We start from the raw sequence: 24,754 nt of genomic DNA, 5'->3' as shown, positions 1-24,754 counted from the left end.
TTCAGCCTCTTTAGAATTTGTAAGTACAACTGTTACATAAGGAGAGAGAAAAAAATTGTTTCCTTTACAGATTAGCTTTATCCAAGTTTTGACTTCAAAAAGATTTTTAAACAAGGCAGTCCTTATCATCATGTGTGTAATGACAGAGATGATAGAACTATGGTAACACTTAATCCACCTTATGTCTTGTTTCCTTTAGACATAGTGACAAACTGTATTTATTGAACCTCTACGCAGCCCACTTAACTGTACTGCCCCATAAATTTCCTGTTACAAGCAAATTACATTGCAAAATGCTTACAGTTCATCGCTCTATTATGTTTATACCCTGTGTAAATCCAATGTTTGTGTAACTCAAATGGAAGGTAGTAACACATGATCTCATTGCATGAAGTTGATACTGAGGAGTCCATAGCGGGAGACTAGTCTATTATCACCTCAGGGAATGGGCAAGACCAAACAATGGGGTAGAATATAAGGAAACTTTGTGCTCAGGTACAAGAGTGAAGGGTGCAGTATCAATACATGGCAGGCGGATGGATGTGGGGAGTCTGATGCTTACTGTAATGGGAGGACTCCATTGTTTCATTAAAACAAAACTAGAATGTTTCTGATACCTTTGGCTGCGGAAGATAAAGCTGCCTCTGCTTTCCATGCATCAAATGCATACCTTAAAGTCTATGTGACCTGGGGAGGATTGCTGGGCATTCATCATGCAAGGACGATTTGTTTGCTGTACATCAGTCGTGCCCTGGCATTGCATCAGAATCACAAGCATGTCTTCCTCTTCCACCCCTCTTGAACATTTCTTATCTAATTGGTGTCAGAAAAATTCATTTGGATGAAAAATAGAAAAGCCTGTATGGCCTATTCTGCACCGGCTCCCTGTCCTGCCTGCAGCCAATGTGCTGTAGTGAGTTGTTGTAGGGCAGCGGTTCTCAAACTTTTTTTTTCACGGACCACTTGAAAATTACTGAGGGTCTCGGCGGACCACTTAATGAACTATCCAAATGTTGTTTGTACCATTAGCTAACTATTGTAATAACATAATAATTAACTTTTTTTTGTTCTACAAATAAAAGCACACAATGCATATTATCTCCCTCACCGCAGCAGCCCCCGAGATGGGGCTGGGAAGGAGGGGGGTATTTCCCCTGCCACATCAGCCACATAGCTGAGGCTGGGAAGAGGGGGGTATCTCCCTGGCAGCCCTGGAACTGGGGAAAGTTGCCTCTTTCTCAGGCCTCCGCAGGTGAAATAGTGTTTCTTTGATAATACGACACAAATGAGTACAAAGGGGTTGTTTGCAAGAATTCCATTTTCAGGCAAATATCCTGAATGGGTGCTGTGGTGATAGTGGTGATTTTAGAGGTGAAACAATAGAGATGACTGTGTGAATAAAATCTTTGACCAGACTATAAGTACTAGCTGGTATGCAGTACAGAACAAAACTGAGATATATTTAAGGCTCTGTCCGTGACCATGAAAATTACTGACAATGTCTGGCCAAGAGAGGCATTGTAGCAGAAAATGAAGACACTGCAAAATGAAATGAATGTACTTCTGTGTCAGTACACAGGCACAAACATCAAAGGCAGCCTGGATGACATGCCACTGCAAATTAAACAAAAACTCCAGAATTTGCTATTAACCCTAACAATATAGTATCTGGGAATGTAGCTCAGTGGTAGAACACATGCTTTGCATGTATGAAGCCCTGGGTTCAATCCCTGGCATCTCCAGGTACTTGGGGGGAGGGATAGCTCAGTGGTTTGAGCATTGGCCTGCTAAACCTAAGCATGTGAGTTCAATCCTTGAGGGGGCCACTGAGGAATCTGGGGCAAAATCACTACTTGGTCCTGCTAGTGAAGGCAGGGGGCTGGACTCAATGACCTTTCATGGTCCCTTCCAGTTCTAGGAGATGGGATATCTCCATTTATTATTATATTTCTATATTATTGCTCACCCCAAAGAAATGCAAAGTGCTCTAAGGCATACAGATACCAGCACAGTGCCAGTAGATTACACCCCTCTATCCCACTGAACTCCTTTGCATCCCATTGGGATTCACTCTAAGAACAGGCAGGCATCTGCACTGCCATGCTCCCTCAGGTTTTCCACTAGAATAAGAATCAGCTTCACATCCTTCCAGAGGCTCCAAAAGAGCTTTGTCAGTGGTACTCATTCGTGAGAGGCACCGACAGTGTGGTCTCAGGCTGCTCTGGCCAATCTCCTTTTCTGGTCATCAAGGCTAACTTTTGGGGCTGTGCTAGAGAAAATGACGTCTTTCCAGGTCCAAAGTAAGTGGTTGAACTTTGCATTTACAACAGCATACAATCATAGCAGAGTAAGACTGGAAGGCACCTCAATAGATCATCTTGTCCAGTCCCCTGCACTCAAGGCAGGATTAAGTAATAACTAGACCATTCCAGACAGGTGTTTGTCTAACCTGTTCTTATAAACCTCCAGTGATGGAGATTCTACAACCTCCCTAGGCAATTTGTTCCAGTGCTTAACTAGCCAGACAGTTAGGAAGTTTTTCCTAATGTCCAACCTAAACCGCCCTTGCTGCAATTTAAGCCCATTGCTTCTTGTCCTATCCTCGGAGGTTAAGGAGAACAATTTGCCCCCCTCCTCCTTGTAAAAACCTTTTATGTACTTGAAAACTGTTTTCATGCCCCCCCCCAGTCTTCTCGTCTCCAGACTGAGCAAATCCAATTTTTTCAATCTTTCCTCATAGCTCATGTTTTTTAATAATTTTTTGTTGCTCTCCTCAGGACTTTTTCCAATTTGTCCACATTTTTCTTGAAATGTGGCGCCCAGAACTGGACACAATACTCCAGCTGAGGCCTTATCAGCATGGAGTAGAGTGGAAGAATTAGTTCTTGTTAACTAGGCTTTATCTAGAGCATCTTTGTTTCATTCTTGTTTGTTCTGTTCTATTTTAGAAGTTTATTGGTACATAGTGATCATAGCCATAGTAGGTTGGTACTGTGACACTAATTCATGCAATCAACAGAAAAATAGTCTCTCAGTTGAAGATTTGGCTATTATAAAGGACTAGACAGTAGGGTTTGCCATAATAGTTAAGTAATGCCCTGATTAAGCAGATTTGCAATGAAATATGGCTCTGGCAGACTGCCAAAGAGAGCAAACTCTGCAGGTGAGGGCCTTCTGTCATTGCTGGGCAATGAAATTCCAGGAATTTACATCAAAAGCTGCCCATCAAATCTTAATTGTGTGGAAGACATACATTATAGGAAGAGAAAATCTTCAAGGCAACCGGGTCCAAGACCATTTAGAAGTTTAAAAATCATGGGCTTGTATCTAAAAGCAAATGAGTAATCAATGCAGAATTTGGCAGGGAGGGATAGCTCAGTGGTTTGAGCATTGGCCTGCTAAACCCAGGGTTGTGAGTTAAATCATTTAGGGAACTGGGGTAAAAATCTGTCTGGGGATTGGTCCTGCTTTGAGCAGGGGGTTGGACTAGATGACCTCCTGAGGTCCCTTCTACCCCTGATGATTCTATGGATGATTGGTGACATGAGTTCACAGTGATCCATCCAATTTAGGAAGTAAACCATGGTATTCTGCATCTTCTGAATCTTTAAGGGTAGTCCCAAGCACTTATATAGCCAGGAGATTAAACAAGTGAGAATCCCTGTGGTAAGCGCTGAACTGGAGAGGAGAAACCACAGTCTCCTGGGCAAATTTGGATGAAAGACAGCACTAAGAGCCCCTGCCATCCTCTGGGTTTCCAGGACCAGAGAGAGACTGAATATGACCTGCAGACCATATCACTAAAAGAGTGCCCACACATACCCAATAGAAAGTGCAGGTACTACAAACTGCTTCCAATGTTTCTGCTTCTGACTTCCATCTTGTCTGGGCTGGCCTTCTGCAAGTTTGCTGTCAGCCTCCTCCTCACCGATGTCAGTCCTTGGCAAAGCTAAAAGATGTCAGTATTCAGTTCCAGCAAGAAGGAAAGGTAGAACTCTGCGCCACATACCTCATTTCTGTAGAAGAAGGATGGTGTCCAATCCTGTTTAAGGGATGCACTAATCATACTATTTTGCATTGATGCATAATGCTTTTCACCTGGGGATCTCAAACCACTTAATGAAGATTAGTGATGGTTAGTATTGTCAGGAAGAAACTGAGGCACAAATGGGTTAGTTGATTTGCCTAAGTCAATGGCAAAGCCTGAATCAGAACTCAGGTCTACTGCTTCTCACTCCTGCACCCTATCTGCTGGGCCACACTGACTGCCTTTTTATGCAGCCATAACAAAATGCTATTAACTGTACTTTTCTTGAAAGAAGTGCATTGTGCATCATGGGGAAAAAAGGAGCCCAGTGAAACATTTATGAATAGAACCTAAGACAATAAACATAAGGCTCTACAAATTAGATTTGGCAAAATGCATTGCAGATAAAATCAATGTTTTTAAAAAAGGATAAGAACAGTATTAACATAAAATATTTCCCCAGGAAATGGAAAAAGTTTCATAACAGTCATTTTTAACATGACAAGGTTATCTGAAGGGCAAGAAAATAATCTGAAACCTCTCACATTGGCCAAAAATGGAAAGAAAAAAACACGGTGACTGCTAAATCAGATTTGGAAGCAGCCAGAAAGAACTTGTGGGGGAGATCTATGGAAATCTCCAAGCCCCAGAGCTCCTGGTCCAAATTAGTCTGCATTGGCTGCCTCCCAGCTCCGCTGCGACCACAAGACCCAGAAGGATGTACCTGGGTCACTAGATCCCAAGGCCCCCTTCCAGCAGCAATTGTGAGGAGCCTTCACAGCCTCCAGGCATCATCATTCACTCAGTTGTTAAAACTGGGCTCTGCATACATTGTCCTCATTTGCTGTATTGTCATTGGTATTGGTTCCACTTTCCTTCTGTCCCCCTCCTACCACTTACAACCTTCAGCTTCCCAGCCTGACTCTCCCTGCCCATTATGCTTGTCATCTTCCTTCTCTTGTCCTGTCCCTTCTTTCTCTTCTATCTCTCCATCAGTTTCTTCTTCCTTTCCCACTCCCCTCTCTTTCTCCAATAATCCCTTCCTTTTTTCCATTTCAATCCGTAGTGCCCATCTCCAAACCCCCACTAAAATCAACAAATAATGATAAAAATAACGTAGAACCGGTAAGACCTGTGCCCATCATCACCTTGATCACATTAGCTGGACAAGTTACACCTATTGTCTGTGTTGTGTCTTTTTAGACCTTGTCTTCCATAAGAGTTAACTGGAGTTTCAACTCAAGAGTTGCCCCTAACTTGAGTCCAGTCCACACACACAACTCTTAAGTCAAATGTGGTGTTGCTTGTAACTCAGGTTGGCTGGCCCACTAGTAGGTATAATCTAAAGCTCAAGTGAGCACAATTTGTCAGCTGCTAACACTACCAGTCTGTAGTGTGGATGTAGGCTAGTTCCATTTCAGTGTGGCTAGTTCTCAAATTCCCCTTGTGTACCCATAAAGGATAGACACATTCTCTCACAATTCACTGGGAAAGAATTCATAGAGAGTCTTCAGCTTACTGCAGTGCAAAGAACCATAGGAAATGTCCTCAGAAATCTTAATGCCACACATGAGTGAATTCAGGTTAGTGTGGATACAGCAGCTCGAGTGTTGTTTCACAGTGCTCTGACTCAAACTAGGCTAACACGAGAGACGTAACTCAAGTGTAGATAACAAGCTAACTCTGCAGTGAAGACATACCCTTATGCTGTAAGATCTTCGGGGCAGGGACTGTGTTTTCCTCTGTGTTAGGAATAGTGGGTGCTAGAGTCACTTAAATTAATATGTGCCACTTTCCATATAATGTCAATATTCACTCTCTCTCTTATTCCTTTCCCCATATGTGTATGTTATTAATGACTCCAATTCATTTTCACTAGTTTTACCCTAGAACAATATTTCACACACTTCCAATATGAGTTTAAGATTAAAGTCATGTGACTTGACCTTACCTTTGAAGACCGCATCCAAATTCGGCTTCCAGTTAAATCCAGTGTAATGCCATTAAGATCCATGGATTTAGTCCGGATTTATCGTTGTGTAATTAGGCCCAGTTTGTTGTTTAACTTCCATTCATGCCATTGTTTTCCATTAGCTGTCTCCAAAAGACTGTCACCGTGCTGAGATGTCTCTCAGGAAATTGCACTATATTTAACAACTATATGTCCTATTATAAATTCCTCTGAATAGTATTTTCCATATAACATAGTACATGCAACCATTCCACTCTGAGTTTATGTTCATTTTAAAAATGTCTAGAGGATCTCTAGACACTTCAGAACAAGTTTTCCAAACTGTCCCCCTATAACTGGCCCCACATATTTTGTATATGCAAATTGGGTAGTTACTGTTGGTATCTAGATATTTGATTGGTGTGTACACAACTTGAAGGCACAATTTTAGAAAACATATGAAATGTAGTCCTTTCTGATATCTTACCTTTGATAGATACGTCCTAATATATAACTATTTTGGTACATTCACACCAGAAGCAAGTGTTCCCTAAATCTCCATTTCCAAATCTTCCTGATCTATATCAAATCTATTTCCTTTGCATTTATTTATTAACAATTCTCTGGTAAAGGTGTACAATTCATCTCTTGATGGGTTTGTTACATCAGAGACATCTTTCTTCTTTCCTAGCATATAGATTATATAGAGGTGATGGTGTACCCCATAAGACTTCATGGGAATATGCTTATGAATGTATATATGATATAACTGGAATATGTTTTATGCTACATATGCCATGTAACATATCTATGTAAAGGTTATGATCTACTGAATACATTCCTCCTATTTGTATGCATGTATCATTTTTGTACTTGAAGTTAGGAATATTGGCTGTATACTTGCTTGATTTCTAGGTAGCCTTAGTAAGCATTTGGTCAGCTTCTTGAGAAAGGAATGTGCAAATTAAGTGCCCAATCAAGAACCACTTAAGCCAACAATGAACTCGAAGATGCCAATCCACATTGGAGCTTTCCCAGGAATGTGGTTTGGCTGGTAAGAAACTCAGTCATGCATGGACATGTGACTTGACCATGTTACTCCAAAACTCCATCTTGGAGCTGGACTTTGCATAGGAGAGAGGAAGGGGACTCCACCCACAAGAGAAAGTCTACTTAAACTCTTGGGAGACCCCTCCATTTTGTCTTCAGCTGTCTAAAGAGATAGCCTCTCCACTCCCAAGGAAACCTGAAAGAAATTGGAACAAAGGACAGTAACTACAGGGGGTGAGAGTGATTGCTGGACCCAAACTAGAAGGAGACTAGTCTGTAAAAGGAAGCTTACTGGAATTCCTCTAAGGGTGAGGTTTTATCTGTATTCAGTTTTCTTAGACATAGACTCGCGTGTTTTATTTTATTTTACTTGGTAATTCACTTTTTCTGTCTGTTACTACTTGGAACCACTTAAATCCTACTTTCTGTATTTAATAAAAATCACTTTCTACTTATTAATTAACCCAGAGCATGTATTAATACCTAGGGGGTGCAAACAGCTGTGCATATCTCTCTATCAGTGTTATAGAGGCCGAACAATTTATGAGTTTACCCTGTATAAGCTTTATACAGGGTAAAATGGATTTATTTGGGGTTTAGATCTCATTGGGAGTTGGGCATCTGAGTGTTAAAGACAGGAACACTTCTGTAAGTTGCTTTCAGCTAAGTCTGCAGCTTTGGGGCATGTGGTTCAGACGCTGGGTCGGTGTTGGAGCAGACTGGTGCGTCTGGCTCAACAAGACAGGGTTCTGGAGTCCCAAGCTGGCAGGGAAAGCAGGGGCAGAAGTAGTCTTGGCACATCAGTTGGCAGTTCCCAAGGGGGTTTCTGTGATCCAACCCGTCACAATAGACTCTTTGGTTTTATTATTAATTTCTTTAATATACATGTAAGGACCAATTATTTTCATTAGTCAATGAGAACTGAAAGAGATGTGTTGGGCTTACTCATACATTATCTGGAAATGGGGATGAACAGTGAGGTGGCAAAATTATCTGGAAATGGGGGTGAACAGTGAGGTGGCAACATTTGCAGATGATACAAAATTACTCAAGATAAGTCCAAAGCTGACTTTGAAGAGTTACAAATGGATCTCACAGAACTGGAGAACTGGGTAAGAAAATGGCAGATGAAAGTCAATATAGATAAATGCAAAGTAATGCACACTGGAAAACATAATTTTAACTATACATATGTAACCCTTCTGCCAGGTAGAGCCAGCAACAACCAGGGCCGCGTTCAATATCTAGGGGTTCCTTTCAATCAATACAACACAGAACTGGCTCGATCCCCCACCCAGTGACCTGGGAAAATTACACACCACCCCTGGGCGCCTCTGAGAGGCAATACTTCCCCACTCGCCAGCACAAAGTCTGAGTGTAGAAAAGACACTTTTAATAAAAGGAGGGAAGTAACTCAGTGTTAATTTGGGAAAACACCACAAACAGGGTTCATAAACATAAACCATGAGCAAAAGACCCATCCCAAGTAAGTTGGGCTGTGTCCTTTTCCCCTCGGGGTCTTAAGTCCAGCAACCCCAAAGTCCCCTTCACATGCCTGACCCTTCTCTGCACCCCACTCACAGTTGCTGTCCTTCGTCAGTGAAGACCCAGAGTTCAGAAGTGCATCTGCAGAGTTCACCTCCCACCCTGGGTGGAGATAAGGAAGCACCTTACTCACTCTGCGACCTCTCTGTGCCAGCCGCCCCGCCTGCCCCTCGCTGCACCTCTCCGCCAGCTGCCCCACTGGCCACTCGCTGAGCCTCTCTGCTGGCCTCTCGCTGCGCCTCTCTGCCTGCCAGCTACTCACTGCACCTCTCTGCCAGCCAACCTGCAGTGCCACCTGACCACCCCATCAGCCACTCGCTTGCTGTGACGCCTGGACGCCCCATCAGCCACTCGCTTGCTGTGCCGCCTGCTCGCCCCACCAGCCGCTCACTTATTTTGCTGCATGGTCACCCCACCAGCTGCTCATTCTGCTCACTGCCTCTGCAGCCCCTCATTCATCAACTGTCAGTCACCTTATGCTGCCACCTGCCTCTCTGTTGTGACCTCTGCACATCAGTCTCTTAGTGATTTTCAGCTCTTTGCAGTCTGGGCAGAGACACTGCCCCATCTCAAGTGATTTCAGCTCTCAATAATTTTCAGCTCTGGGCAGAACACAGACCCACACACAAGTGATTTCAGCTCTGATCAAGCATTTAAAGTAACACAGAGGCATCTAATGAAGCCCATTTAGCTCTTTCTTTAAACAGTGGGGAAGAATAGTTTAAATGAGTCTAGGGAAGACCCTTAGTGAGGGTGTGCAGTTGCCTAGATGGGACACCTGTCCCCACCTTTCTCAGTTTCACAGGGCTCTGGCATTGGAACCCCTGGCTTAACGAGGTTCTTTCCACTGATGGTGACCCCCTCATTTGGGACAGGTTAAGCACAATCCTGTATTCCTACAATAATTACAACATTGGTAACCATATTTCACTACCCCTGCATTCAGTACTAAAGTGATTTGTAATCCCACACCAGCCAAAGTTGATTATTTTGACACCGCCCACTCTCTCTCTCTGCAGAATATCTAAGCAGAGCACGAGCAAACTCTGTTTACATAAACACACCCAAAGTCTCTCCCATTCCCAGCTAGCTGTCAGGGAAGCATTCATTCAGACCCTACTTACACATACAAAATGGTAGAGTCTAAATTAGCTGTTACCACTCAAGAAAGAGATCTTAGAGTCATCATGGATAGTTCTCTGAAAACATCTGCTCAATGTGCAACAGCAATCCAAAAAGCTAACAATATTAGGAACCATTAGGAAAGGGATAGATAATAAGACAGACAATATCATATTGCCACTATATAAATCCATGGTACACCCACATCTTGAATACTGTGTGCAGATGTGGTTGCCCAATCTTAAAAAAGATATATTAGAATTGGAAAAGGTACATAGAAGGGCAACAAAAGTGATTTCGGACATGGACCAGCCTCTGTAGGAGAAAAAGATTAAAAATACTGGGACTGTTCAGCTTGGAAAAGAGATGATTAAGGGGGGAAGGGTATATGAGAGAGATCTATACAATCATGAATTGTGTCAACCATTGAAATTAATAGGCAGCAGGTTTAAAACAAACATAAGGCAATACTTCTTCAGACAACATGCAGTCAATCTGTGGAACTTGTTGCCAGGGGCTGTTGTGAAGGCCAAAAGTATAAATGGGTTCAAAAAAAGAATTAGATAAGGTCATGGAGGATGGGTCCAAGATGGTTAGGGAGGCATCCCCATCTTCTGGGGTTCCTTAAATCTCTGACTGTTAGAAGCTGGGACTAGATGACTGGGGATGGATCATTCAATAATTGCCCTGTTCTGTTCATTCCCTCTGAAACATCTAACACTGGCCACCACAGGTGCCAACTTCTCCTGGATCCAGTGGGTGCTTGACCACCCCCAGCCCCGCTCCGCCCTGACTCCACCCCTGCCCCTCCCCCTCCCACCTCCATTCCAACCCCTTTCCCAAAGTCCCCACCCCAATTCCGCCCCCTCCCTGCCTCTATTGGACTCCTTCCTCAAGTTCCTGCCCTGGTCCTGCCTCTTCCCTGCCTCCTCCCCTGAGCACGCCATGTTCCTGCTCCTCACCCCTCCCTCCCACAGCTTGTTACACCACAAAACAGCTGTTTCATGACGGCAAGCACTGGGAGAAGAAGCAGGGATGCAGCGTGCTCAGGGGAGGAGACGGAGGTGAGGTGAGCTGGGGCGGGGGGGCAGGGTGGGGCGCTTGGCTGCCAGTGGGTGCAGAGCACCGACCAATTTTTCCCCGTGGGTGCTCCAGCCCCAGAGCACCCACGGAGTCAGTGCTTATGCTGACCACTGTTGGAAGACAGGATACTGGGCTAGATGGACCATTGATCTGACCCGGTATGGACATTCTTAGGTTCTTATGACTTAAACTGCATCAGCGAACATCTGGTTAAATATTAGGAAAAGCTTTTTAGCCATAATAAGTCAGCTAGTGGAATATGTCGGTAAGAGAGGACATGGAATCTCATTCATTGAATATATTCAGCATTAACCCATATTGGTCAGGGTTGGTTTAGGAATAATTAAAATTAATCTGATTATGACACTGGAGGAAGGAGCAGATGAGTCAGTAGAGGTCCTATCCAGCCCAAATTATTGTATGAATAACAATTACAGTATTCACTGCAAGTTACATAACACTACATTGTCATCATTCTGCTGAGTTAACTTGCAGTGATGTCCTTTGGAACTGCACTTGGTTTATATTGATTCCCCTGTGTATAGCCCTATGGTTCTGCTTACTGTATAAGCAGTATGTATAACAGGCCTACCTATTTTAGCCATTCTGCATCATTTGGCTGACAAATACCTAGCAATATAAGAACAAGCTGTTCAGCTATAAGTTCAAAGATCTGCTGTTACATGTTTTTTATCTTCTGTTTTGCTTTTGGAACATGTAATATAATGAACAAGTTAGAAATTTTTTCCTGGCTCAAGTCATTTGAAATTTTGTTTACGGAATCTAATTTTTCATTCTGAGTATCTTCAGGCATTTTCAACTGTACTCTGAGTGCTCACGAATGTAGCCATAACTCACTGGTCAGTGGGTGTTATATGTCCCTTTCGATACCTAATCAGTCAAGTATGTGATTCTGTTACTGCGTCCAACTAGAGGACCTGGCTTTATGGTTCAAGCAGAAGACTCATGAGATCTCTAGTTCATCAGCCAACTCGGTGACCATCACAGAAGTGGGGGCTTGTCTGGGATTTGAACTGCCATGGGCTTCAGATGCTGGAGATGAGTTTCATCCATTGAGGGGTAGTATGTAATCTTCTGGTCAGTGTGTGTTGCGCATCCCCTCTCTGACCAATGCACATAGGATCCTAGTCAGTTACAAAAAGAACAGGAGTACTTGTGGCACCTTAGAGACTAACAAATTTATTAGAGCATAAGCTTTCGTGGACTACAGCCCACTTCTTCTATATGCATCCGAAGAAGTGGGCTGTAGTCCACGAAAGCTTATGCTCTAATAAATTTGTTAGTCTCTAAGGTGCCACAAGTACTCCTGTTCTTTTTGCGGATACAGACTAACACGGCTGCTACTCTGAAACTAGTCGGTTACAGTCACTGCATAGTGTCACAACATACCAGTTTTAACTAAACCTGCCATCCAGTTTTGAGGCAATAACAAGAGAAACTGATTTTTCAAAAAAATCTTCCAAAACTCCTTATGAATTGTACTTAGGAATACCTGTTAGACAGGAAGGATGGTGAGACACCTTTGCCACACGAAGCAGTACGATCAATGTGATCTATAAGATTTTATGGGCCAGGTTCTTAATTCTTCCTAAGTTCCCTTTTTCCATAGTCCACACACATGATATGGAATGTCTCATTCCAAATGAGCCATAGATCCTAAAAAACAGAATTGGCAATACATTTCTGCCAGTTTTAACAGGCAAAGCAGTAGATAACGTAGTGTAGGGTGCAATCGTGCATCAACTTGGAGATTGCTGAGTATTGACTAGGTCTCTTCCATGTAGAGTGTCTATGATTATATGATTAGTACAGATGTACTGTATTTTAAAAGCAGGCATTAGGACAGGGTCTGAACCACGCCCCCAAAGCTGCAGACTTAATTGAAAACAGCTTAGCAGGTCACCTCTCTCCAGCACCCAGACCCCCAGCTCCCAATGGGATCCAAACCCCACATAAATCCATTTTACTCTGTATAAAGCTTATGCAGGGTAAACTCATGACTTGTCCGCCCTCTATAACACTGATAGAGAGATATGCACATCTGTTTGCTCCTGTAGGTATTAATCACTTACGCTGGGTTTACTAATTAACAAAAGTGATTTTATTCAGTATAAAAAGTAGGATTTAAGTGGTTTCAAGTGATAACCGACAAAACAAAGTAAATTACCAAGCAAAATAAAACAAAACATGCAAGTCTAAGCCTAATACATTAAGAAACTGAATTCAGGTAAATCTCACCCTCAGAGATGTTCCAATAAGCTTCTTTCACAGACTAGACTCCTTCCTAGTCTGGGCCCAATCCTTTCCCCTGGTAAAGTTCTTGTTAGTTCCAGCTCAGGTGGTAACTAGGGGTTTTCTCATGACTGCAGCCCCCTTTGTTCTGTTCCACCCCCTTTTATAGCTTTGGCCCAAGGCGGGAATCCTTTGTCTCTTTGAGTTCCCCCCCCTCCTTATAATTGGAAAAGCACCAGGTTTAAGATGGATTCCAGTACCAGGTGACATGGTCACATGTCCTGTGAGACTCCAACCCTCCATTTTTTCCAGCCTGACTCACATGAACACAGGAAGGCTTACAAGTAAACAGAGCCATTTACAACCAATTGTCCTGGTTGGTGGGAGCCATCAAGATTCTCAACCACCATTAATGGCCCACACTTTGCATAGTTACAATAGGACTTCAGAGTAATACTTCATATTTCTAGCTTCAGATACAAGAATGATACATTCATACAAATAGGATGAACACACTCAGTAGACTATAAGCTTTGTCATGATACCTTACAAGAGACCTTTTGCATAAAGCATATTCCAGTTACATTATATTTACACTTATAAACATATTTTCATAAAACATATGGAGTGCAACGTCACAGGTCCATGGTTTATCACTTCCAGGGCAATGTGAATAGTGTAACACAACATACACAGACTTTGTACAGGATGCTAAAACCATTGCTCTTTACTTAATTGCACGAGAAATACGCAGAACTATACAACAATAATAAACCCTACATGCATTTCCCTGCCTCAGTTTCTTCACCACTCTGAAGTGTTCTTTGGTCTGGGGTCCAGGGTCCTCTAAGGCCATGCAGGTCCTTCTGCTGCAGTGCACAGCTTATGTTCTGAAGCATGGATTCTTCCTCCTCCTACCCCCCACCCAGTTTGCGGTCTTTGACCTTGGCGAATGCATCCTCTTCCCCCTCCTGCCCAAAACTTCCTTTGTGTCTTTCCCCTGTGACTCCACTTACAAACTTTTAGCCCCTCGAACAGGTGGCCCCCAGATCAGCCTCTTCAGGTGATCCCAGACTTTGTTGCTCGGTGACCACTCCCCTGAGAAACCAGTTCTCCTGGGGAGGAGCCAGCAGGGCCGGTGCTACCATTTAGGCGAACTAGGCAGTTGCCTAGGGCGCCAAGATTTGGGGGCACCAAAAAGCGGCGCCACCAATTTTTTATTTTTTTTTTACAGCGGCTACTGCGCTGGGAGGGAGAGGGAGTCTGAGCCACCGGCAGGCATCCCAGGGGTTCCCCTGGGTCAGCGCGTCGCCGGCAGCCCAGGGGAACCCCCAGGTCAGAGCTGCCGCACAGATCCCCAGGCCGGGGGGTGGGGAGCTGGCACGGGGGGGCGCCTCAGGGCAGGGGGGGAGCTGCCGCGGGGGGGGGCACCTCAGGGTGGGCGGGGAGCTGCCGCAGGGCTGGGGGGGTGCAAGGTGGAAGTTTCGCCTAGGGCGTGAAACTTCCTTGCACCGGCCCTGGGAGCCAGCCTATTGTTTAGAGCAATTCAGTTTCAATGGGACATTGTCATTGGCCCTCTATTGTCAGCCCTTTTCCATCAGCCTTCGGAGTGCCAGTCCAGCATGGTGGTAAGAGGAGAGAGAAGGTAAAGACCCGCACATCCAAAATGGAGTCTGCAGTCTGACACAGATACATGTAAAGATCAAACAGAAGTCATAAGTTGTACATACAGATTTCCCACGTTTCTCCCCCTCAAAAAAGAGCAGAGCAGGGATACATGCCAAGTATCCCAGAGATGTTCTGGAATCCCACTTCTAGACAGAGTATCTGCTATTACTTATTAATTCAAACATCATACATTCAGTCAGTAAACAATCCCGCTGATTAAATATACACACACACACACACGCCCACACACACCAATACACATTTTTATGAAAAAGGGACAGAATAAGTATGGGCAGAGTTCCTGGGCTCCCATATGCTCTTGTCACTTCAATACTTCTGACTGGTGTCCATGAGAGACGTGTCCCTCTGCAGGGTGGATCTTGGCACTACAGTGCTTCTGGGAAATGAGTAGTCCCTGTCCTGGGGCAAGGTAGAATCTCCCTATTTTCTCCCAAGATGAGTCCCATTCTTCATACTCCTGGAGAGAGGTGAGTTGTGCTTCCTCCTCACTGGGATCAATTACATCTTGACTGACCACCCTGAAACCATACACTAAGAAGAACCTTCCCCCTCTTTTCCATCTTCATCAAGTGATTGCTTCACACCCCTGTGAGGATTTTCACACCCTCTGGCAGGTATCATGAGTTTAGCAGTATTCTTTACCACCCTCAGGTTCCCTTCTCCCAGCAGAGGTCTGATACAAAGCATCGTTCACCCATGCCTCAGTTTCCCTGCTCCCAGCAGGATTTTTTACCCTAGATGCAATCAGCACAGACTTTGTTTCACCAGTAAGGAATAGGCAGAGAGCCTGAGCCCTGCAGCACAGAGCATGTGTCAGGCTGTGCTGGTCTTACAAAGGCAGGCTCAGGTTGAGTTCTGGCCCAAAAGAGCAAGGAATTCTGGAAGCTGTAGTTCCCAGAAGGATCCAGGCACTGTAAATTGATAGCAAAGCATGTTGGGAAGAGAGGTTAATGAAGTTCACTTGCCTTCCTCAATACAGAGTCAAAAGGAACAGGTCCTGTTCTCTGGCAAGGGAGACATGGATAGCCGCAAACTTCTGCCAGGGCTAAGTCAGGGCCGAGAGCTGCAGTAGGGTTCTCAGCAGAGAGTGAGCCCATGAAGGAGATTGGGAGGGGCTGACCTGAAGAAACCTGTGGAAGGACTGGGGAGAAGGCCTAAGAGGCAGGCCGACAAGCATGGGGGACAAGTAAAGCAGGAACACCTGAGGCTGGAGATGCTAGGAACTTTAGTATTTTGGGCCTCAGTGTTGGAGCCCCTGGTAGGGAGAGGGCACAGGCTGTTCTGTGCCTTAATAGTGCCACATAGAAGTAGTTTTGCTGAGATCCCTGCAACCTAGTGCAAAGGATTGTTTGTAGACCCCTAGCTGCAAGAAGGGTGAACCCTTGTTGAGGGGAGGAGGTTGAGGTCTCACACACCTTGAAGAGAGGGCTGTGGCCCAGGGAAGATGAAAGACTTTGTGAGGTCCCTGCACTGAAGGATTAAGATATGGAATGGGGGGTGTTCTCTTTTGGATTTTTCCTTACCTTAGACCAAGCAGACTTTTTAATTTGTCCTGAGGGCCAAACTATTCACAGCTGGGAGGGAAGCTTTGCAGAGAGCAAGGTAAATTACTCAAAGGAGGTGAGGAAACTGAGACAGCGCCTGCATCTCCACAGGATGAGATAAGAGCTCTGTGACAGAGCACAAAAAAGGTAGAATCAGGCTCATAGTGTCAAACTCAATAATACAGTATGACGTCTTCTAGCTGGGGTGAATACAGGTGAACCATAGAGTGTATTTACTGTCCTACAAAAAAGTTACGTGTCCTAAATGGGAGACAGTCTGACTGAGTGAAACTAAAACAGAAGTTAAAACAAAATGGAACTTTTGCATATTCTCTCTTGAGATAGAACCACATTGGTATATACAAATGCAGTGGTGGTCTTTGATTCCTAATCATTTATTTTATTTATATGATCTATAAAAATATAAATACACTCATCCCTAACACTGCACCCTCTGACGTAATTTAGTGTCAAACACAATGGACTGATCATCCCACCATAAAATACACTTCAGCAGATGAAATAACCCCCACAGCAAACAACCAAAGCTCTCCAACCTTCAGCAGCTGGACAATGTGATGTGGTGAGACATGGCTGAAGGCCAAAAGCAAAGTTTTTATTGGCAGTACTCTAAGAAAACATATTTTAATGCAATGCTACCAGAGTAATGTTCCTTTCCTTCCAGCTCTGTACTTTATACAAAAGTGACCAAAAAATTGCTATGTAAACACCCACCCTCCCACACCCCTCACCTCCCTTTCAGAAGGGCTTTTTTTCTATCCCTTTCAAAAAAACATAGCCTTTCAAATTTGGGACATACATGCATACTTTGTTTTTTTTTAAGCAGGGAATAAAAGCTTACAAACAAACAACCCTTCATCAGTGTACCGCCAAATAATTCATCAATATAAGCCTGTTTTTTAAACCATGAATTAGGCACAGCCCACTGGCAAGTTACCATTTCAGGTCTCTATTATGGAAAGTTTTGTGTTAAACTCCACCAGCAGCATTGGTTTTATATCCTTGTTTCATGGACAGCAATAAAGCCCTTGGGAGAACATATAATTACTATCTAATGTGTACAGAGCCAGAAGTTATTTGCAATATTATAATACAGTAGCACATCAACCAATTTCTACAGACTTTAAAAAAAATCTCTCTTTTTTGTTCTTCTTGGAACACTAAAGGAGGACAATGGTGCTTACACAAACAATATAGACTATCCCAGTGGATACATGCAATAAAGGGAAAATTAAAATACCTACTATTTCACTAACCTAGGTTGCTTAATATATTGGTGAGTCACAGTCATTCTTACTGTCCTAAATTTACAAGAATAATGTAATAATATAAGCAGGTGTGGTCCAAGTCAGAATATCTCCAGGCATAGCTAGCTTTGGGGAGCAGTTAAATTTATGGTCAAGGGATCCCTCCCACTTTGTAGGAGAAGCCTAAATTGATTGACACTCTGTTAACTTGTTGTTGTAAAGAGAATTGTAGGAAAACGAAAACTTTCTCTAAGAATATAGAGCAGTCAATATTTACTAATAGTTTCCACACTACAGGACTATAAGTCTTTCTGGGATCACACGTTAACTCCTGGCAAGGGCTGATATTTTTATTAATGGCTGCCACTGAACCTTGTATATAGATTTTATAACTGAATCTTAATATCTAATAGAAGTGGGCAGCAGGGGGAACCTGCATGTATGTGTTTGTGTCAAGAGTTTCTGAAAATACATTTATGGGAGGTCTGAGTTACAAAAGTCATTTGTTCCCCTAATAAAATAAACAATGATTATGTTAATGTTTTCAGTTCAGATGACTCAACTGCATTTTTCTTAAGTTCTTTCCTTTTCTTGTTTTTCATTTTGAGAAATACAACTCCTACAACCAAACCTGAAAGAGAAGAAAAATCATGGCCTAATAAAGGGAATTTTAAAACAGTCTTAAAGTATTTCAGCAAGGGATTAAGCTTCATTAATATACAAACTATTCACAATACTTTCCCATCCCTAATTGGAACAAAATGGATTTTAGGGATATAGGAATTACCAAACTGGACCAGACTTGTAGTTCTTCTGGTTCAGTTGCTTCTCTCTGACAGTGGTCAGGACCAGATACTTCAGAGGAAGGTATAAGAAATCTCATACTGGACAATTCTGGGATGACCTGAGGGGAGGTTTCTTCCTTAATCCCCTTCAGTTAGAGGGTATTTCATGGCCTGAGACTTGAGGGGTTTTATCTCTTATCATTTTTCTTATCCTATCTAGTGTAACTGTAAATGTTCTCATTATCAATATAAATGTTCCGTCTCTTTCTAAAATTGTACTAAGTCCTTGGCCTCAATGATATGTTGTGGCAATTATTGCACTGTGTAAAAAAAATTTCCTTTTTATCAGTTTTAAATTTATTGTCTTTCATTTTCAGTTAATGTCCCCTTGTTCTTCTCTTCTGAGAAAGCATATGAGTGACTGTTATCCTCTGTATACCATTTATTACTCTGTACGTCTTTATTATGTCACCTCTTATTAGTCTCCACTCTGAATTGAAGATTCCTAATCTTTTCAATCTCTCCACACATGAAAGTCTTTCCAGATCTCTCATCCTTTTCATTGCCCAGCTCTGAATCCCCTGCTAAATCTGTCTGAGTGGATATGGTTCTTGTTCCTGATTCAAAGGGGAAAAGGTCCTTTATATGTGTGAAAGTGAAGCTGTATGTTTGGCACAGTAGTTTATTTTAAAAATCATGAGTCGTATACAGTTTTTTTAAAAACTTACTTTCACTGGCCTCTTTAAAGTAGGCCAGCATAGAGCTGGACAAAATGTCTTCACTGAGTTTGCTGGCAAACCAACAGCGAATAGAAATTTCAAGTAAGGCAGTGACGTGGGATCAAGTCCTTAGTACTAGGAATCACGTTTTGCTATTCCTGTTAATCTAATTTTCCTATGGTACACTTTGTCTCTAGTTCATATTAAATGAGAGATCGGATGAAGGCATTACAGGGAAATAGTGATTTCAGAGGGTTGAACATAGATCTAATGTAAAGGGTTTCTCTGGCAATCGCAAACTCTGATCCTGGCTCTTCCATTTTCTTAGCTTTCTTTGAATCACACTCTATCCTCCTTCCCCCTTTCATCTTCTAAGGACCAAATTATAGTCATAGGTAGTTTCTCTTGTTCCAGAGGCTTGTGAATTACACAGCAAGTGTCATCACAAAATCTTGGTTTCCTTTTCCTAGTTGCAGGGCAGAAAACTTGTTTTCTGGTGCCCATTCTTTTTTCCTATGTAACTGAAGTAATTGAAAGCTTACATAACTTCTCTTTATATCATCTTCTACGTTTGTCTGATCCCTTCGGATATGATGTCTACATTTTATTTAATTTTAGCTTTTTGATATTTTCGCCCTCTCTAAATCTGAGTCACAGTCAGTCAGTCTGCTGACTGTAGCTACGCCATCCAAAAATCACAGACTGTGCTCTGAATTCTTTTGTTTATTTACTTACTGGGTGGGATTGGGGGGGGGGGGAGAAGAGGAGACTGGATCTCATCAGTCAGTCATCCCGACTCCTTTTGTGCTTAAGTTTATTAAAAGAATACTCAAAAGCATTCTGTCTTGGTTTTGGGGAAAAGGTATAAATCTGTTTGCCTGCATTCCATCAGCTCATGCCTATCCGAATAAGATCCTGTGCAATACAATCTAACTTTACAATCATGCTTGTTGGCACCATAAATGTTGGTGTTCCACAGGCTCACGGGAGTTAAAACAATGAATAATGTTAAACTGAGACATTAAAGTAATCATGTCTCTAAGAAATATCACCTACCGATGAATATCAATACTCCAAGAAGAATACCAACTGCCATGCCTGTGCTTGGCATCCCAGGATGGTTTTCTACTTCTATAAAACATCTCTCCTCATCGGAACACCTGCAAATGTTTACTGCAGTCAAAGAGAAATGTCATAAGATTAGTGGAATCGTTTATCAGCCCTATAGAACTGTCCATGAATATTGCCATTCTCTGTAAATCAGTAACATAAATGCTGTGTGTGTGTGTAACGTACCGTGAAGATTCAGGTTTCCTTCCAAAGGTGGTTTTCCGTTGTCGTTAATTATTAACGGAATGCTATACTGTTTCTCCTCTAGATTAGTGTGCTTTGGGGAAAGGTAAGCATGGGTGCCTGTTAACATGAAACAGGACATACACATCAGGACAATGAGGAACTGTAAAACATGCTCAGTTTCGCTAAACACCTCCACCTGCAGATGCCCTAATGCCCAGGTCTTTTTTTTTTTTTTTAAGATCTAGTGGTTCCCCAATCCATTCAAGCTGCTGTAAAGGAGCTCCAGGGCAGATGCAAGGGCCCCTGGGGAATAACTCCAGGTGCAGACAGCCTTTGTGTCTGGCACTTAGCTGCCTCCATCAGCTCTATGCCGCCTCTGCAGGGACCCCAGGCACAGGGGATATTCTAGGACAGGCCAAGGGTGGGGCAGAGGTGGATGTATGAGAAGGACTCAGAAGCTCAGAAAGTTCTTACATGTGGTCTATTCTGCCCCCTGCAAAACCACATAGGGACCTTTATGATCATCTCCTGCAATACACAGGCCATAGAATCTCATCCAGTGCCTTCTGCATCTTAACTTCTATAATATACCACCTCTTATATTCAGAAGGAATTCCACACTCATGCAACCATTTCAGAATATCTAAACCAGCTGGGTAGGCCATCCTCATTTTACACCCCATGATAACCTAACATGGCAGGCTTTCCTAAAAAGTGCCCCCAAGGTCACCTAGCAGGACAAGCCACCCCTTTGATGCATGCAAACTAAGCCAGTGTAGTGGGGAACCTTCACCAAACATTCTAGCTACAATACATACCATAAATCTATAGTCTGGTTTTGCACATTGCCACATCCAACATCAGAATATGACCCTTAAAAATGCAATGTTCTGGGAAAAGTCTCTAATGCACAGTATACTCTAGCTGCTCTGTTTCTTTATCAAAAACGGTTTTATACTGTTTATATTGAAGTAGACTCACAGAGCACTTTGAGTCACATGTGTTTCTTCTCTCTTCTTGTCAGAAAAATCCCAGTTTGCTAGCACACTAAATAAAAGTGTCATCTCTTACAGACAATGGGTTTTATCAATGTAAAATAAAGCCAAATACAACAATCTAAAGTGTTGCCATAATCATGTACTCAAATATGTATTATTTTCTCAACACACCTAAATATTTCAATGTACGGAATATAACACACAAAGGTCAGAATGAAACAGGAATCCAACCATTTCTTAAATATACACAATAAATACATGCACATGCTACATTTTCCATATGATTGAAAAACTTACCATCTATTCTAGAAATTTCCCAGTCACTCTTTATATTTTCACCACCCCCGAGAGAAAAAGTGAATTCTGGAGAATACAGTTGTTCATCATCATCGGTGGCCTGGATCTCTGCTCTTACTCCTCCACGGAGCGGATGGCAGAAGAATAGATGATTACCCTTTGCTAACCGGGGAGGATTATCATTCACATCTTTTATGTATAGCATGAAGACTGCTGTGGAGCTCTGAGATTTTTTATCTATAGAATTTAAAACAGTGCAAAATTATACTTCAGGTCATAGACTTCAAATTCACGGTCGCCTGAGGCTGGCTTGTTGATTTTGCAGCCACAGTGGCCTTGAAGAGAGTGGGTATGGTGGTGCAACATGAGAGAGGCAGGTGTCAGAGCTACTCTGTCTGTAGAATACAGAGGCAGTCTCTGGAGCCAGAAGTGGTAGCTAGTGTCACTTTTTAAAAAGCGTGGGGGGATGGGGGGATGGGGGTGTTAACACACCCCTACACATTTTTAAACGTGGCACTAGCTGCCACTTCTGACGGACTAGTGCTGGCTTCTGAGTGCTAACTGGTGAAAGAGGAGATATATTAAGCCACCATATCCAGCAAGCCCTCTTTGGAGCGAACACAAACCCCAGCTTTTTGGCTATTCCCTGCGTGAGCAGGCAAAAGGCAGGATATGGTTGCCTGAGCTGTCTCCCTTTCTTTGCACATCCCTGCAACAGCAGCCCCAATCTAGTTCTTCATCTACGACCTTCTCTTTCCCCAGTAATGTCAACTATTCTTTTGATAAGTCAAAAACAATGGACAGTATTACAATTTAAGTAATTGCTGTTGTGTTCTAGTTAATTAGGGAAACCTGGGTTTATGCCTTAAAAGACAGATTTCAACCCAAATACATCCCAGTCTTGTTAGCCATCCATGCAGTGTAGCTGGCAAAATGAAATCCCCTGCCGGGATAAACAAAAGAAATACTATTTTTCAGTTCACATCACACAAGCACTGTAGTGCAATCTCTTTATCGTGAAAGTGAAATTTACAAATGTAGAATTATTACTTTTCCACATAACTGCACTCAAAAACAAAACAAAGTAAAACTTTAGCGCCTACAAGTCCACTGAGTCCTACTTCTTGTTCAACCAATTGCTAAGACAGATACGTTTGTTTATATTTATGGGAGATAAAACTGCCTGTTTCTTATTTACAATGTCATCTGAAAGTCAAAACAGGCATTCGCATAGCACTGTTGTAGTCGGCGTTGCAAGGTATTTACTTGACAGATATGCTAAACATTCATATGCCCTTTCATGCTTCAACTTGTATCTTGCACTGTCTTGTTTTTATCTTTTTTACAGTACAAATATTTGTAATCAAAATAGTAATATAAAGTGAGTACTTAACACTTTGTATTCTGTGTTGTAATTGAAATCAATATATTTGAAAATGTAGAAAAACAACCAAAATATTTGTAATAAATTGAAATTGGTATTCTATTGTAGTTTAACAGTGTGATTAAAACTGCAATTAATTGCAATTTTTTAATCTCACGATTAATTGAGATTATTTTTAAATCATTTGACAGCCCTACTCCATATTATCAATAATTTGAAGTTTCATTTTACAGAAAGTATTTCTTAAATGAATATATCCTCCCAAGCATAAACAGCAAGATACATCAAAAATAATTTGACAATGCAACTTCTATAGTTGTATCAGACAAGTCAAGGTCTTGCTGTTAGCTGTGCATGTAGCCTTGGAAAACATACATGGTGCTTTCATTGCTTACTTTCTTCTGTTGCAGTGACTTCTACTTTGTATTCATGTTCTACTTCTCGATCCAAAGGAGCAGCGGTATATATCTCTCCAGAAAATGTATCAATCCTCAGCCAGTTTCTGTTGTTGCTTTTCAACGTGTATCTTCACAAAGCATAAATATAGATGTGTATATATATTCTGTACCAAGCCATAATAATTTTTATAAAGCAAATGTCTCTTCATTGGTTAAACATTAAATTATCTGTACTGATTTAAAAACTATCAGTAAATAGCTTGATTAATAGTAGAGTATCTAAAGGCCAAGGATAGAATTCCTTGGGGAAAATTGATCGTCCTTCCACCAAAAAAGAGAGAGACAACTCAACAGATGCCCTGGGGTCTGCCCTTCAGTTAGGGTTAAAGGCAAGTGAAAAAAATATGAGACTAGATGCTCAGGGAGGTCCTACTACCACAATCTAAAAGCTGTGCCCTGTGTAAAATGCAGTTATAATAGCTGTATAATTGTGATTTTTTTAACGTTCCCAAATAATTAATTTAAAATGACTCTAGATCCTTAATTTACAAAGAATCTTTAAAATGTGACATGAGTATAAATTCAGTTTAAATGACAAAGAGTCCTGTGGCACCTTATAGACTAACAGACGATTAGTCTGTTAGTCTATAAGGTGCCACAGGACTCTTTGTCACTTTTTACAGATCCAGACTAACACGGCTACCCCTCTGATATGTGATCAGTTTAAACAGAGTGTAAACAGTGTTGTTTGACAATTGACTGAGTATGCAGACAGCTAGCTCAGAGATACGTGTGAACTGCTCCTATTAATCTCAATAGGATTTTAATTCTGAAGACAAATGATGATTTAAATATCAATATTTAATTCTTTCACTACTGATTAAGTTAGCAAAAACATCTAGTTAATGTGCTTATATATCACTTTTGGATATAGTGGCAGATACTGGAGTAAGATGAAGTAGGGTAGCTGGTTGTTGACTGGGTTGTTAGGGAAGGGAATAAAGAAATCTCATAACATGCAGACAGGATCAATAAAGCTTAGAGTTATGTACTCACTGTTGAATATCACGGCTTTGGTTTAAGGATCTACCACTTACCGGGGACACTCACAACATCAGTTCCAGGGACAGTGACCCCATGACAAACAGCCACAGTGGAAGCCATCTGAATGCATTCCATGACACTTGCACCATTTAGAAGACAAGCAAGTAAAGAGGCCTTAACCTTAATGGTCAGCAACAGGGAGTATACTGCCTTTTCGTATAAGATAAAGACAAAAATAATGTTTGTACCTGCATACTCTACCAGGGGGAGGAGAGAGGATTTGTATGAGGCACAGTGATAG

The 24,754-nt window shown here is 42.1% G+C and overlaps 1 protein-coding gene across 1 annotated transcript in view; it reads right to left on the bottom strand.

Annotated features, from left to right (window-relative positions):
* Nucleotides 1-17,049: 17,049 nt before the first annotated feature.
* Nucleotides 17,050-24,754, bottom strand: part of CDH17 (cadherin 17) — a 39,459-nt gene continuing 31,754 nt past the window's right edge. The window contains exons 14-18 of the mRNA XM_054019355.1: nt 23,407-23,537; nt 21,628-21,864; nt 20,333-20,449; nt 20,093-20,209; nt 17,050-18,163 (exon numbers count right to left, since the gene is read on the bottom strand). Coding sequence (XP_053875330.1) covers nt 18,063-18,163; nt 20,093-20,209; nt 20,333-20,449; nt 21,628-21,864; nt 23,407-23,537 — 703 coding nt within the window. The 3' untranslated portion in view covers nt 17,050-18,062. The remainder of the gene's footprint in view (nt 18,164-20,092; nt 20,210-20,332; nt 20,450-21,627; nt 21,865-23,406; nt 23,538-24,754) is intronic.

The sequence above is a fragment of the Malaclemys terrapin genome, chromosome 2 (genome assembly GCF_027887155.1).
Source record: "Malaclemys terrapin pileata isolate rMalTer1 chromosome 2, rMalTer1.hap1, whole genome shotgun sequence".
NCBI classification, from domain to species: Eukaryota; Metazoa; Chordata; order Testudines; family Emydidae; genus Malaclemys; species Malaclemys terrapin.
Note: the sequence above shows the minus strand (reverse complement) of the source record. Positions and strands in the feature narration are given on the sequence as shown.